The sequence below is a fragment of the Rhagoletis zephyria genome, unplaced genomic scaffold (assembly GCF_001687245.7).
Source record: "Rhagoletis zephyria isolate East Lansing unplaced genomic scaffold, Rhagoletis_zephyria_1.1 Rzeph_scaffold_00003, whole genome shotgun sequence".
NCBI lineage: Eukaryota > Metazoa > Arthropoda > Insecta > Diptera > Tephritidae > Rhagoletis > Rhagoletis zephyria.
Window position 1 is genome coordinate 687129 of NW_016157087.1, and position 14354 is coordinate 701482.

The following is a 14354-nucleotide window of genomic DNA, read 5'->3' on the forward strand; positions in this document are numbered from 1 at the left end:
ATTTGAGAAGCCCTAGCAAAGAAACAAAATGCCACAAAACCTTCTACTTAGGCTTCAATTAAATGTAGACCTCTCGGCTACTACCCCTGAAATTTATTAAACAATAAAAAATACTGGGAATTCGTGGTATTGAAAACAAAAAATTTGTTCCAAAATCAGTTTTTGCTGTTCAATAAATGACTTTAAGTGACCATCAGATCATGGTGCAGGGATGGTATTTTCAGGGGTTGTAGTCGAAAGTTCAAGCCTTAAATTAAGCCTAGGTGAAAGGTTCTATCTCCGTTTGTTTAACTGCGGTAGGTACTCAAAATTTGCCAAAATCAGTTTTTGCTCTTCATTAAATTACTATAAGTGACCATCAGGCCAAGGTGCAGGGATGGTGTTTTCAGGGATAGTAGTCGAGAGTTCTAACTTTAATTTAAGGCTAAGCGAAAGATTCTATAACCATCTGTTTCTTTTCTAACGCTTCTCAAATATTGCAAAAAACGCGATTATTCGACACTTTGACCTCATTTTGCTCAAAATCTGCAGCTGGTGGAAACTCAGCACCAAAAAGTCTATCAAAAACGGCTTTAACATTTGGCCGCACCAATTTTTTCAATTTTTGTTGGCCTGTGTTATCACGGTCTTTTAAAAACTGTCCAATTATTAGGCGGTGTTTACACCCAGCATCTGGATTTTCAGTTTTTTGATCATAACTTAATGCCAAAACTATATAACACCTCTACTACATGAAATGCACAAATTTTTTAGCACCGTGCAATTGTTGCTCTTAGATAAGTTTTGATTTCAAAATAACGCTCACTTCTGATGAGCTACAATCCTTCCGTTTAAGCTAGCCTAGGAGCGTGGGCATCCGAAGACCAGTAACTGAAGCCCGTTAGTAAAAGGGTCACAAATTTTTGCCGTAGTAGTAACAGGGAAGTACCTGGGCACTATTCATTGAGCAATGGGCATCTCGTACGGAGTAAGGGTTTAACACAGATAAAAAAGATCTGATACACATTACAAGAAGATACAAGGTGCCAGTGTGAAGACCCCCAAGGTTGGGTAGCATCGAGCTGTCTATTAAAGACCACGCAAAGTAGTCTTGTGAAGTAAACTGCTGTGAAGGCGCAATATTGCGGAAAGAGTGAGAAGGCCAGTAATACCCTATATGCATGCAAGAGAATGCTGGAAGTCAGTTGGGCTCTGTCTACTGGCCTGGTGCTACACAGCAATAGTCCCACCAATGGGAAAGGTTCAGCGCCTTGCTCCACTCTGCATCACGGGATCGTTGAGATCTACTAAAAAGGCTGCTCTAGAAAGAATCCTCTGCTTATCGCCCATTTACCTAATCGCAGAATGCAGAATTGAGAAGGAGGCGGGCTTAAAACAGTAACGGGAGTGGCCACCCACTACCAGGAACTGATTTTTTGGCAATCAAGAAAAGATTGCAGAGTTGCTACCGGACTGCTTACGGGGCGTATCATGTTCGCTGCTCATATACAAAAAATGGGTACCACTAACGTGGACAAGTGCAGGAAGTGTCGTGAGTCAGGTGACCGATCTCCCTCACTGTCAGAAAGATGACAAAATTGCTTAGAATCCTATTAATTAGAGAAGTTAGAATACATCTCAAAAGTTGAGCTCAAATTACTACTGAAATTCGAAAAAAGCATTGATATACTTTGTGATGTCTAATCTAACGCCTAAAATTCAAGTTCAATTGGCAATGCTACGGACCTACCGGTATATAAGTGGCTCAACGTCGGCCAAATTAACCTAATCTAACATTTGCGGTCGCTGTGGTGTAGTGGTTAGCAGTTCGCGGTACCCCTCCACAGGGCCTGGATTCAAGCCCTGGTTAAAGCAGCATCGCAAAAATATAGAAAAAAGGTTTTTTCTTAACAGCGGTCGCCCCTTGACAGGCAATGACAAACCTCCGAGTGTATTTCTGCAATGAAAAACAGCTTTTCATAAAAATAAAATCGCCGTTCGGAGTCGGCCACAAATCGGAGGAGAAGTTCGGCCAAACACTAACACATTGTGCAAGCGCGAATCTATTATTATTATTATTAACATTTGCCGACCATACTGGATGCAAGCCCATTCCACTTACGATAAGCCATATTTGCCAGTGTTGGGAAATCTTGATACTACTCGGAGTCCGAAGGAACTTTGCTGCCACTGAACAATACATCTCAGTCATCCCAGTCCTCCCAGTCAACACAACGCATTCCATTATTTCAGTAGACTATTAATACTTACAGAACCAAGAGCCTTATTTTCCGCCTGACTATCTGCAAAAGTAAGTACTCTCTTCTTGGTTCGTTTCAAAGCAAAAACTATTTTAGACACATGTACCTTCATGTTGTCAATAACTTCAGGCAGGAATCATGTAAGTTTTGTTCGAGCTTCTCCTATAGTTTTACTTGGAGGTTTGCAATTGCCTACCGGGCAGTGTACGCTGTTAGAAAAACGTTTTCTATTTTTAAATGTTGCCTGAACGAGGGATCGAACCTAGGTAACCTAGGAAATACCGAGTAGTAGAACGAACCTCTAACCACTCACTTCCGTAGCGTTGTAAAATTTACGCATCGAACCGCGTTGTTCCCCAGGCAAAGGCCTATAAAGAGTTACTATATGCATCATTCGTTAATATGTATTTGATAAAAAAGAACGAATAGAAATATTTATGTACTTAAACCCATTTCTAATACTTAAAAAAATATGAAAATTGTATTAAAAGCCGACTGTAAAACTGATTATCTACATACATATGTTCAAATAAAATGCAAAAATTTCCAGAATGATAAGGGCTGCAATAGATCCTCTAGGACATACATACCCATAAGCAAAGAATAGAATATATCGATGGCTGAGTGGAAGATCGACCTATCTCAGAAAACTTCTCAAGAACGCCCCACTTCAGAATTTGATTGAAAACCGCGCTATCTAAGAATTTGGTTGAAGAACGCCCTATCTCAGGTGCCAACTAAAAATATATTGAAAATATGTTGATATAGGGTGTTTTTGAACCAAATTCTGAGATAGGGAGTTTTCGAACTGGCTGCAGAGATAGGTCGATTTTCCACTCAGACGTCGATTTTCGATCAGTTTCGTAAATTCGCACTTTCCTCATGTGGATGAGAAGAGCGAGAAACGTTGAGTCGAAACGATTTTATTTTTGCTGTCTCGGTCAGCTTATTCAGTTATGAAGTTAGCCAATTATGGCATAGGTCTGTAGATATTAAACTTTTGCGGCACTCACTAGGAGAGGCGTAGTTGCGGGTTATCCTCTCAGTAGATAATTTCAGAAGCTAAAGAGCCTCACTGAGAATCAAGTGGCGTTCCACTCTGCATTCCTTTCTTTTTGTTGGAGTAGCACAAATTGAAGGGACTCTGCTTTCGCTTCCCCTAGAAGGGTTTTTGTAGGAGTTCCTCTAAAGCTGCTTATTTAATTCATAAAGAACATGCATCTTAAGGTATTTATTTAAATTTCATATCACATATAAAAATAGGAAAAGCTCGTAGAAAGATTTTAGAAAGGCTTTTCTTACGAAGGCCGAACTAAATTATCTTCTGGGTTTTATATATAGGCATATTGTACGCATTAAGCATTGTTAACATTAAATCAGAATTAAACTTCTCACAATAAAATATGGCGGTCCAAACAGGTCCAGAAGCTGCAGAATACGAATTATTAATGTTAGGCAACAAATAAACGAATATACTTTAATGGAATATCCCTAATACATATGTATGTATGTATTTATGTATATGCTTTAATCTAAGAGCAGGAGCTGCATTGTTGATTTCAACTATGATAGGGTTTCGGCAGTTTTCTTTGAAGTTAAATGTATAAGTGGTGCAGCGGTCACCACTGATCCTTTTCTTCTACGTACATTTAAGTACATATATAAGTATGTATTCTTATAATTATAAAACCACACATAGCATACATACCTACATATATACTACATACAACATACCTTTTATGTTGGGGGCATTAATTTTTTGTTTGTCACTTGATTACTTACATATGTATGATTGCATTAATTCTTAATTATAATATGAACACAGTGCCTAAGTAATCAAAATATCTATCAAGGACATTGTTACTAAATATAATAATTGAATTGTAAAAAGTTTTGAGGTAATAGGAAAAAACGAGAATGTTAAAAAATGAAGCAACAAGTGGTATGCAAAAATAAATTTTTAATAATTTAAATGATAATAAGTCGAAAGTGCGCTCTCTCTCTCTTTGAGAATTATGTAATTAATCCATATATGAATTCTGGACATTGGTATTGTTTTGTACTAACAGCGACGACGTACATACATACAGACTATATGTAAGTAGCTGCTTAGCCAACTTGGCATTTAAATATCGTCAAAAAAAATTTTAATAAAAAACATAGAAAAAATAATTTGTGCTGGCATGTACGTATTTGTTAAAACTCACGAACACATACATATGTATAGTTCTGTTGATTATATTAAACAAAATATAAACTGAAGGACATTTGAAGAAAAATAAGCAAAAAGAAAAGCAAAACACATATATAGCAGTAAATAGAGTATCAAAAAACGTGTAACGAATAGAAAAACATTAAGTAATTGATTATGTATGTATGTCAATGTATAGCTTAGTAATGAACGACTCGGAACAAGAGTTTCCATTTTCAAAATCTAATACGAGTACAGAAATACGCATAAGAAAATAAATAGATACAAAAGCAGCTACAGTCATCGTAAATTTTACAAGAACGTTTTTTAAGATTGTCAACAAATTAATAGAAAACAAAAATGTATAACAAACCGGCAAGTTTTGAAATTTTTGTAATAAAACTCGACTACATGTACATATGCATGTATGTACATATGTACGTGCTTAGTATAAAGGATAATAGCATTTACATTTCTACGATGATAGTGAGACCACAGCTTTTTATAAACGTTAAGCCATGGATGTTTAAAAGTAAATATTTTACTACGCGCACTTAAATTAACTAGTAATAATTTTAAAATTGTTTAAAAAGTAAAAAAAAATGTCGTTCCGTAAATACATACACTTTAATTAGCAATATCAATTTTTGTTCGATAATTAAATAAATATCAAACATTTTTTCTAACATCCGATCTCTGTGCATAAAAAAATAATAATTGTGAAAGTACACTCTTTGGTCACGCAAACCTTACAAATTCAAGTTCTGCATATTTTACAAATTTTCCGCGTTCCTGGTCAAAGCAACATCGCAAAAAATATAGAAAAAACGTTTTTTCTTAACAGCGGCCGTCCCTCGGCAGGCAATGGCAAACCTCCGAGTGTATTTCTGCCATAAAAAAAAGCTTCTCATAAAAATACAATCGCCGTTCGGAGTCGACGTAAAACTGTAGGTCCCTCCGCTTTGTGTGACAACATCAAGGCGCCCAGCACAAATTGGAGGAGAAGCTCGGCCAAACACTAACATATGTGTAAGCGCCCATCTATTATTATTATTATTATTATTATTATTATAACATTGTTTAGTCAAATTTAGTTCATTTAAGACAATAAGAGTGTTTTTATATCAAATAATTAAAAAATAAGACACAATTTTGGGGTAAATATCATTGATTAATTGTGGCGGCCGCTGCAGCCGATTAGTTAAGAGGTGCGTACTACCATCGACCAAAAAAAAAACTAAGGAAAACGGGTTTTTTTCTTAACAGCGGTCGCCCATCGGCAGGTAATGGCAAACCTCTGTCCTGAAAGGGTTCTCATTAAAACCATTTGCGTTCGGAGGCGGCGTCAAACTGTAGGTCCTTTCATTTATGTTATAACATTAGGATACACACCACAAATTAGAGGAGAAACGCGGCCAAACAAATGGTAAAAGTGTAAGCGCCAAAATATTTAGGGTATTCACAGTTTACTTTTAAAGTTAAAAGGTGGTAACTTTAACAAGATAACACTCTCGAACTGTGAGCAACCCCCCTCACACATGTGTTTCAAATTTTCAATAAAACAAATATAGTCAGATATGTATTTAAAAATCTTTCAAATTGCACCCACCTTATGTTTTTCTTCTTCATTTTCCATTTTTTCTTAGCGTGATTAATTAGCGGATCAGAGATGCCAGTTTAACACAAAACAAAAACCAGAGACGAAGTTGAGTAATTTTGCCCAAAAGTGTTATCTCTAATTAGTATGGGAATCAACAACAAACAAAGTTACCACATGGTAAAATGTTTTAAAGTTACCAGGTGGCAAATTTAACACAGCAGATAATATAGAGCTGTGAGTACCCTAATTATTTTTAGTCTGGTAGTTTTAATATTTTCACATTCTTTTCCCATTTTTTATTAAACTGCTTATATGTCATATTATAAACAGATCCTAAAGATAGGAGACTTTTATTCATTCAAGAATTTACACAATCATGACATCTTCGGTTAATGTTGAGCTAGTCACGTTCCATTTTCTACCACAAATGTTCAATGCGACATATGTAGGTCAGGGGAATTCCTAGACGATTCATTCGTTTAGTTCCAGTGTACAGAATCATTTTTTTCCGTTGAGAGCAAAGGAGTTAGGAGATTCTCTTCAACTCGCAAAGTCGTAAACTATGTAAAACTCGTAGTTTTGCAAGGCTGTTACAGGAACACTCCCCTATGCAAATGTGTAAATAGTGACTGTTTGATAAGTTAGCCAGAATTTTGTGAAAAAATTTTTGTTTCCCAGTATTTTAGATAACCGCCCGTCAGCTCGAAAGAAATCTAACCCATAATTAAAAATACCGAAAATAGTAGAAAAACAAGTTAAACAGTTAGTGATTGAAATTCACAAATTTTATTTATTTGTTTCATTTATTTTCAAAAATTTTATTTATATGGTTTGGTTTTATTTATTTATTTTATTATTTATTTATTTTCATTGTTTTATCATTCATCTTAATACATACAAATTCTGTGTCACTATGTTCGTTTACGCTTATCTCAGAAGCCGCTTAACTGATTTTAACGAAATTTTGTGGGTGTGGTTCCAACTTAAAAGATAGGATAATTTTGAACCGGAGATAAAATATTTTTTTTTTCATCGAGCTTTTTTACGATTGTCGCAACGTTCGTAAAAATCCCGTGGTCTATGTTCGTTTACGCTAACTACAAACTGCCCATATCCGAAGAGGGAGTTTTCCAATGTTCGCGGCTACGTTTCATATGTATGTTTATATTGGGAAGAAATAGGTCGTATAGCAACAAAATAATGTAATATGTACGTATTTATACATATAAACATGCGCACATCAACAGTAACAAACATTTTACCGTTTGGACACCATCCAATGTTATCCATTCCCTGGCTTGAACCGTAACCAAAGATCGGGTTTTTTCCAAATGTAGTGAACAATAATAACAATCTTGTATAAATTTCGATATCAAATGAAACGTAAAAAACCATATGCGTCTTCACACCAAGCTCGATATTCGGTAACACGGTGTCCGGTAATTTTTTCTAATGTACTTTGTTTGTGTAAAATAGTGTTACACAAACAAGTTACCGATTACCAAGCTTCGATGTGAAGACCCATAATCTCAACGATGCATGTAACCTGCCTATGTATCGGTGCGTAGCAGGTGCGTAGTATAAAATTGTCGGTCGCTGGCAATACTGAAGCTTACGACGTCGTGAACTATAATTAAAAATGCCGAAAATGGTAGAAAACCAAGTTAATACAGTTAGTGAATGAGATAAATTATTTTTATTCACTTACTTTTGAATATTATATTTATTTTTATTTGTTTATTTCGTTATTTACTTATTTTCATTTATTTTATTACTAATTCTACTATAAAATTGTCGGTCCCTGGAAATACTGAAGCTTAGGCATCGTGATTTTACAAGGTGCTTGTAAGCAGAGCTCTATACAAATTTTTACTGTTCTTTTACGAGGCCTGTAAACTTTCTTGTATTACGAGGCTTTTACGACTTTGAAGGGAAACCCCTTCATAATGCCATTAATGAAATATAAAGAACCTCGTATATGAAAAAAACGCACCCTGAACATTTAACTATGAATATACTTTAACGTTTTTTAATTTTTGTGCTTGTGTTTTAAAAATTTCGGTGGAAAGGTGTAGATTTGATTGCAAAATAATCTCTTTTTTAAGCCGTGAAAAAGACACACATAAAACACATTATTTACTTTAATCCATGACTATTCAAAACGAAACTATAAAATTTTTGTATCTTTAGTTGTTTGTTGCCTCCTACCTAGTTGAAAAGGGGTACATTCAAGCAAAATGTTTGGAAATAACTTAAGCTTTATATTTACATAAATGGTTTAAATATAATTATTTTTTTTTTAACTAATTAAATTGATGGCGATAGTGTGGATAATTCGATAATTTATAAATGTATAACGTTTTTTTCTAAATCGGAAAATGACGCAATGACTGTTTCAAAATATTCGTCTTATATTGTACCGCAATTTTCGACCTCACACGTATAATCCTCCCACACCAACAAATATGCATAAGTATATACATACATATGTACATACAAATGTACATAAGTCGTTACTTTTTATATTTCATCAACATTCATACATAGTATGTATTTAGAATATACAATCTAAACGTAAATAAAACATAAATTTGTACATACATACACACATACATAGATTGAGTTTATATGTATTACTATACATAGCAATAATGGTTATTATACAATTACACACATATATACATACATTTAAAATTAACTATAATCATATTTATTTAGCTGGCATTATATAAAATTACATTAATTTACAGACTGTCAAGAATTATTCTTTGTTTCAGAGTCGAAAAAAGATCATTCGAAGAAATACTTAGCCTGTGGAATTTTTTCTGCAGTCGAATGAATTGCTTACTTTTATCCTTGTAATGGAACATAAATATTAAATAAATGATAATGATACGAATTGATTAATTGTTGTTATTAAATTCTTATTTTTATCCTTGATTAGTACTATAACCGCCTGGTCTTTCCAATGCAGATAAGGGCTCCCTCTTCCTCAGTTAACACCAGTGGCTATCGTATTATATCGAACACTTTTAGCGCTGGGGCTTTCGCATCCATTCGTATGAAATGGTCCAGCCAGCGTAGCCGATGTACAATATGATTATCTCTAGCTCCCTCGATCGCGCTCCTGTGTCATACATTAGGATAGGCATGGAGGGAGACTTATAAAAAGTGTTTATCGTTCATCGAAGGAGAACTTAGCTGCTCAATTTCCTTACACAGTGGTGTAGTGATTATGGTCGCTAACTCAAGAAAAATTAACTAGCAGGAGAAGGTTGGATGGTTTAGTTCCTATTACACTTAAAGGAGCAACTATTCAGATATTTACCTTTGTTGAGAAGATTCTACAAGAATGAGCTCGCTGAGGCTGAATCCTGGCTTAATTCCATTACTGAGCCCGGGGTCACACAATATAGAATCCTTACTGTTGGTTTAAAAACTGAGCCAGGACCTGGTGTCACTTCAATTCTTCACTTTTCACAATGGACTATGTTGAAATATGTGGAGAAGCTGGTTCGGCAATGCAAGTTTTAACAAAATTTTTGTAGACAAGGTAACGAAATTGTCTTACTCTAGGTGCCAAGTCACTCCTGAGTACCTGTCAATGAAGCATTTGACCATTTGGACAAAACGGGCTCTGACCACGTACTCCTCAGTCCGCAAACAGTTATAGTACTCCCACCTTCGGCCTACAATCAGGGTTACCACTGAAAAACTTTCTTTCCTACCAAGAACTAGTTCCAAAACCTACCAAATGGCTTCTTTCCTACCATTTCTTTGCATCAAGAAAACGGAATTTGACAGAGCTAAATACATTTATTTTTTTCGGGGTTTTGAGGTATCCACACACCTACGCGATTCTGTTGGTGCGAATCTGTTCCGACAAAAATTACAACAATGCCGACCATAGTTTTAAATGACGAACCACACACTTATACGATTTTGCTGCAGTTCTTTTCGTTGTGCCGAAATCGCAGACTGCCGCGTTTTGAGAACGAAAAAGGTGAATATAAGAATTTTACAATATTAAAACAATATTTAACGTGAGAAAATAAAACATATTTGATGTAAAAAAGTTAAGAATTTAATTTTTGTTGAAAAATACTTTTTGTTTGTCTATAAATTGACAGTTTTTGCTACGATAAAATCGCACAGGTGTGTCGGATACCTTTATACTTAATATAAGGTTTCCAAGTAAAAAAAAGGACAGAATAATAGCTATTGTGTACATATTGTGAGTGCTTTAACCAGACCCACCTGCCGATATGTATTTCGACCCGCTGAATCCGAATATGAGGTCCGCTTGACTTCTACACCCGCAAAATTTCGATTAATTTCCGAGAAACTGAAAAAAATTGCAAAAAATTTGCATAATTTATAGTTTTAATAAATTCTTTGATGTAAATGACGTGAAAAATCGTAGCAGAAAATAAAATTGCGTCGTTGATTTTTTATACATCGCTCATTTGCATACATATTTTATGAAATATATATATACATAAGTAAGTAAGGTAAAAAAAAACTCATGGTTGGGCTTGACAAATGTCCGGGTCTAAGAGCCTCTAGGCTTGGAGCCAAATCTGCGCGCTGCGGGTCAGCCATTAATTTCTTCAAGTTGCGGTTGAAAACTTTGAGATTCTCCGATTTACTGGACTAACAATAAGTTATTTTCTGTTTAATTTTCCTGTATGATAAAAAATAAATTTTCTGTAAACACGTACATTTATTATGTGGTATGCTTTTGAATCCCTCTTCTAGTGCCGTTTAAAATATTTTAACATCCTTGTCATTGTTGAATCTATTTGAGCAAAGAAACCTACCAAAATTTTAAGCATCCTACCATCATACCAACAATAAAAAAATCTATCAATTTTGATAGGAAAAGCCCAAAATAGCAACCCTGCCTACAATAGAAGTTGACGATTGGCGTAAGGGCGTGGAGTGGAAAGGGAACGCAACGCACGTCTAAAATGAACGAAGGTGTAGAGGCTGCAGTATATTGAACGGAAAGGGAACGCAACGCACGTCTACAAAGACGGTTCTAAAATCGACGATGGTGTAGGGGCTGCAGTATATTGCACCGAACAAATCGTAGGTTACGAAGCGGCAGGGATACTACATGAAGTTAACCCGCGAACAAATAAACATTTACATAGATAGTCACGCGACCATTTACGCTCTACTTTTATATGATACAAATACTATTACCGGCGTGGACTGTAAAACGGCTATAAGGATAGCTGTGGGTGAAACCGTCCACCTATATTGGATCCCAGGACAGAAGGGTGTAAAAGGTAATGAGAGAGCTAGCTAGCTAGCGACGTAGCAAAACCACTTGCATTAAACGTGGTCCTGCATGCATAGTGAACCGATGAATGTCGAATATGATTAGCTTCGACAGCGGAGAATTTTTGGGTAAGATGACGGGATGCTTTGCATCGTATGCGACATCCGCGGACTTCAGTCTACCCCCAACTCGAAGAATACCATTTGAGTCGAGAAACGGCTGCAAGCGCAACAGGCTACTGCGGAGCGGGATCGGCCTTTTCGCGCTGCAATTAAAAATTTCGATAGTAAAGAAAAAATGTTGGGTATACCTTATTAAACGGCGTTCAGCTTCAGCTATCTCAACACAGCTAGGAGGACCACATCGTTTTTCACCAGTGCGTTGAATACTAGAGTGGATATTGAGCAAAAAGCGTAAAACGTAAGCGATGATTCGCCGTAATTTGGAGTACGACTAGTATTTAGTCATCGACCAATGAATATCCGAGTTGGTGACATGAGCATGAACTTTCTTTCGTACACCCAATTCCGTTACGTGCGTTTTTGTTAAGCCTTGCTTCCAAAACTGGTTTGAACTACTCAGAAATTCTGGACCGTTCCACCATTGCTCATGGTGCAGAAGTTTCAGCAGAGTTATACCTCTTGAGGCGCAATCTGCTGGATTTCCTTCAGACCGTACGTGATTCCAGCATTCCGGAGGAAGAATCTCGTGGATATCAGCGACACGGTTTGCGACAAACGTTTCCCATCTGCTAGGGTGTACTTGCAACCACGCCAACGTAATAGTTGAGTCCGTCCAAGCAAATAACGGGTATCGTAGATCACCCCAACTATACAGCACACTTCTAACTAACTTAGCAGCGAGGTGAACAGCACACGGTTCCAGGTGCGGCAAAGATGTGGTTTTTATCGGTGCCACTTTGGTTTTGGACGAAATTATTGATACGGTGACCAGACCGTCGCTATGAACCGTGCGTGCGTACATCACTGCGGCGTAAGCGCGCTAGGAGGTATCCGCGAAAATGTGCAATTCAGTAAAGGATGCAGCCGTTCCACAACCGAGCCAGCGACTCACCTTCAAGTTTACTAGTTGCTGCAGCTGCTCGCGATGATCAAGCCAAAGATTTGCGATTGTGTCTGGTATCAAGTCATCCCATCCAACCTCAGCACGCCAAATGTTTTGGAACCACATTTTCGAGCATATTGTTACAGGAGCAAGTAAGCCCAGCGGATCAAAGAGAGTACTGGCATCTGACAAAAAGGCTCTCTTAGTCAAAATAGTTGGTGGCTTCTTTAGGTCGACTGCGAATGTAAAGTAATCGTCCACAATGTTCCAAGTGAGGCCTAACGAATGAACGTCCTTACCGTCGACTACGTAAAGGGATATAGTTTGAGATGATTTGGACATGCTTTCTCTCAATTCAGCGCAGTTAGATGCCCACTTCCGTAGTTTGAAGCCGCGTTCTTGAAGAATTTCGATCGGAGTTCTGACTTGCAAGAGGCGCCAGTTAGCAGGTCATCCATGTAAAAATCATTGAGGATTGCGTCAACCGCTTTCTTACAGCCATTAGTTGAGCACTTAGCAGTTTGTTGCAACGCTTTGACAGCTAAGTGAGACGCGGCGGCCACCCCATACGTTACGCGTAACATGCGGTAATCTCTCACGGGTGAAGATGGATCTGGACGCCAAACGATTCGTTGCAGATCGACGTGTTTCGACGAAACGCGGACCTGCCGATACATTTTAGCCACATCCGCGGTTACCGCGTAGCGATGAGTTCTGAAGCGCAGCAATATAGAATATAAATCTTGCTGTAACTGGGGTCCAACAAACAATGCGTCGTTCAGCGAGTTACCCGTGGTGGTTTTGGCGGACGCGTTGAAGACTACCCTCAGCTTGGTCGTAACGCTAGATTATTCAATAACTGGGTGGTGTGGCATATAATACATCTCGCTCGTCGCTTCAGACACCTCCTCCATGTGGCCAATGTCAATGAGCTCTCGCATGAACTCATCGTAGCGCAAACGCAAATCGTTGTTACTAGGGAGCCTTCGTTATATGCGTAGCAGGTTACGTATTGCGAAGATTCGTGACTCACCCAATACTATGTTAGGTTTAAGCGGTAGTTCAACCACAAAGCGACCATCCGGCATTCTTTGATGTGTGGAATTGAAGTGATTCTCGCAAAAGTTTTCCTCGTTCGTGAGATGCTGTTTCTGCGGCGAATCTTCGAGCTCCCATAACCTAGCGAGCGCTCGATCTAATTGCACATCGCAATGCAGCGATTGCAAACTAAGCGTTGGCGAAACGGAACTATAATCGTTTAAAAATAAAGTGCAGCCGATATTACCGCACTGATTCTTCCGAAAATCACCAACGATTTGCCGATGCAGACTCTGAATGTTTCCAGTTGGCCGCATATCCTAGGCTTATTCCTAGCTGATCCTCATTTCGCGAAACCTGGCCGCATAGACATACTCGTAGGCATGGATGTGATGGATCAACTAATCTGTACGGAGCTTCGGCGTGCCAGACGGACCTTTTCGAAGCTCCGTACAGATTAGTTGATCCATCACATCCATGCCTACGAGTATGTCTATGCGGCCAGGTTTCGCGAAATGAGGATCAGCTAGGAATAAGCCTAGGATATGCGGCCAACTGGAAACATTCAGAGTCTGCATCGGCAAATCGTTGGTGATTTTCGGAAGAATCAGTGCGGTAATATCNGTAGCGCAAAATTTAATGAAACGGTTGGGAGCGCTTCCAATTTGAAGGTGTACTTCCAAAACGCTTCTGGCATTCGTACTAAGTCTGAATTAGTTCGCAATTTTAGTTCTCAGCTCGACTATGACGTTTTTATCATTGTTGACACGTGGTTGACTTCAGTCTTTAATGATAATGAATTTTTCGACGCTAACCTTTATAATGTCTACCGAAAGGATAGAGACGCTGCGAAAACTGGATGTTTAAGAGGTGGAGGTGTCTTAATTGCAACTCGTCGCAATCTGCATTCGTATTTAGTTGCGCTTGATAATG

General features: G+C 37.7%; 1 protein-coding gene across 1 annotated transcript; it reads right to left on the reverse strand.

Annotated features, from left to right (window-relative positions):
• Positions 1 to 11771: 11771 nt before the first annotated feature.
• Positions 11772 to 13060, reverse strand: LOC108368022 (uncharacterized). The gene is made up of 3 exons (XM_017622797.1): positions 12760 to 13060; positions 12393 to 12688; positions 11772 to 12320 (listed from the first exon to the last, which is right to left on the reverse strand). Exons 1-3 carry the CDS (start codon positions 13058 to 13060, stop codon positions 11772 to 11774), a joined length of 1146 nt encoding a protein of 381 aa, XP_017478286.1.
• Between the last annotated feature and the right edge of the window lie 1294 nt (positions 13061 to 14354).

What these genes read in the sequence shown, in the direction of transcription:
- LOC108368022 (XM_017622797.1), bottom strand. Translation starts at nt 13,060, where the DNA reads ATGTATCGGCAGGTCCGCGTTTCGTCGAAACACGTCGATCTGCAACGA. An exon ending in CGCGGCTTCAAACTACGGAA is followed by an intron (nt 12,689 to 12,759) that starts GTGGGCATCTAA and finishes CCCTTTACGTAG; the next exon opens with TCGACGGTAAGGACGTTCAT. An exon ending in AGCAACTAGTAAACTTGAAG is followed by an intron (nt 12,321 to 12,392) that starts GTGAGTCGCTGG and finishes GATACCTCCTAG; the next exon opens with CGCGCTTACGCCGCAGTGAT.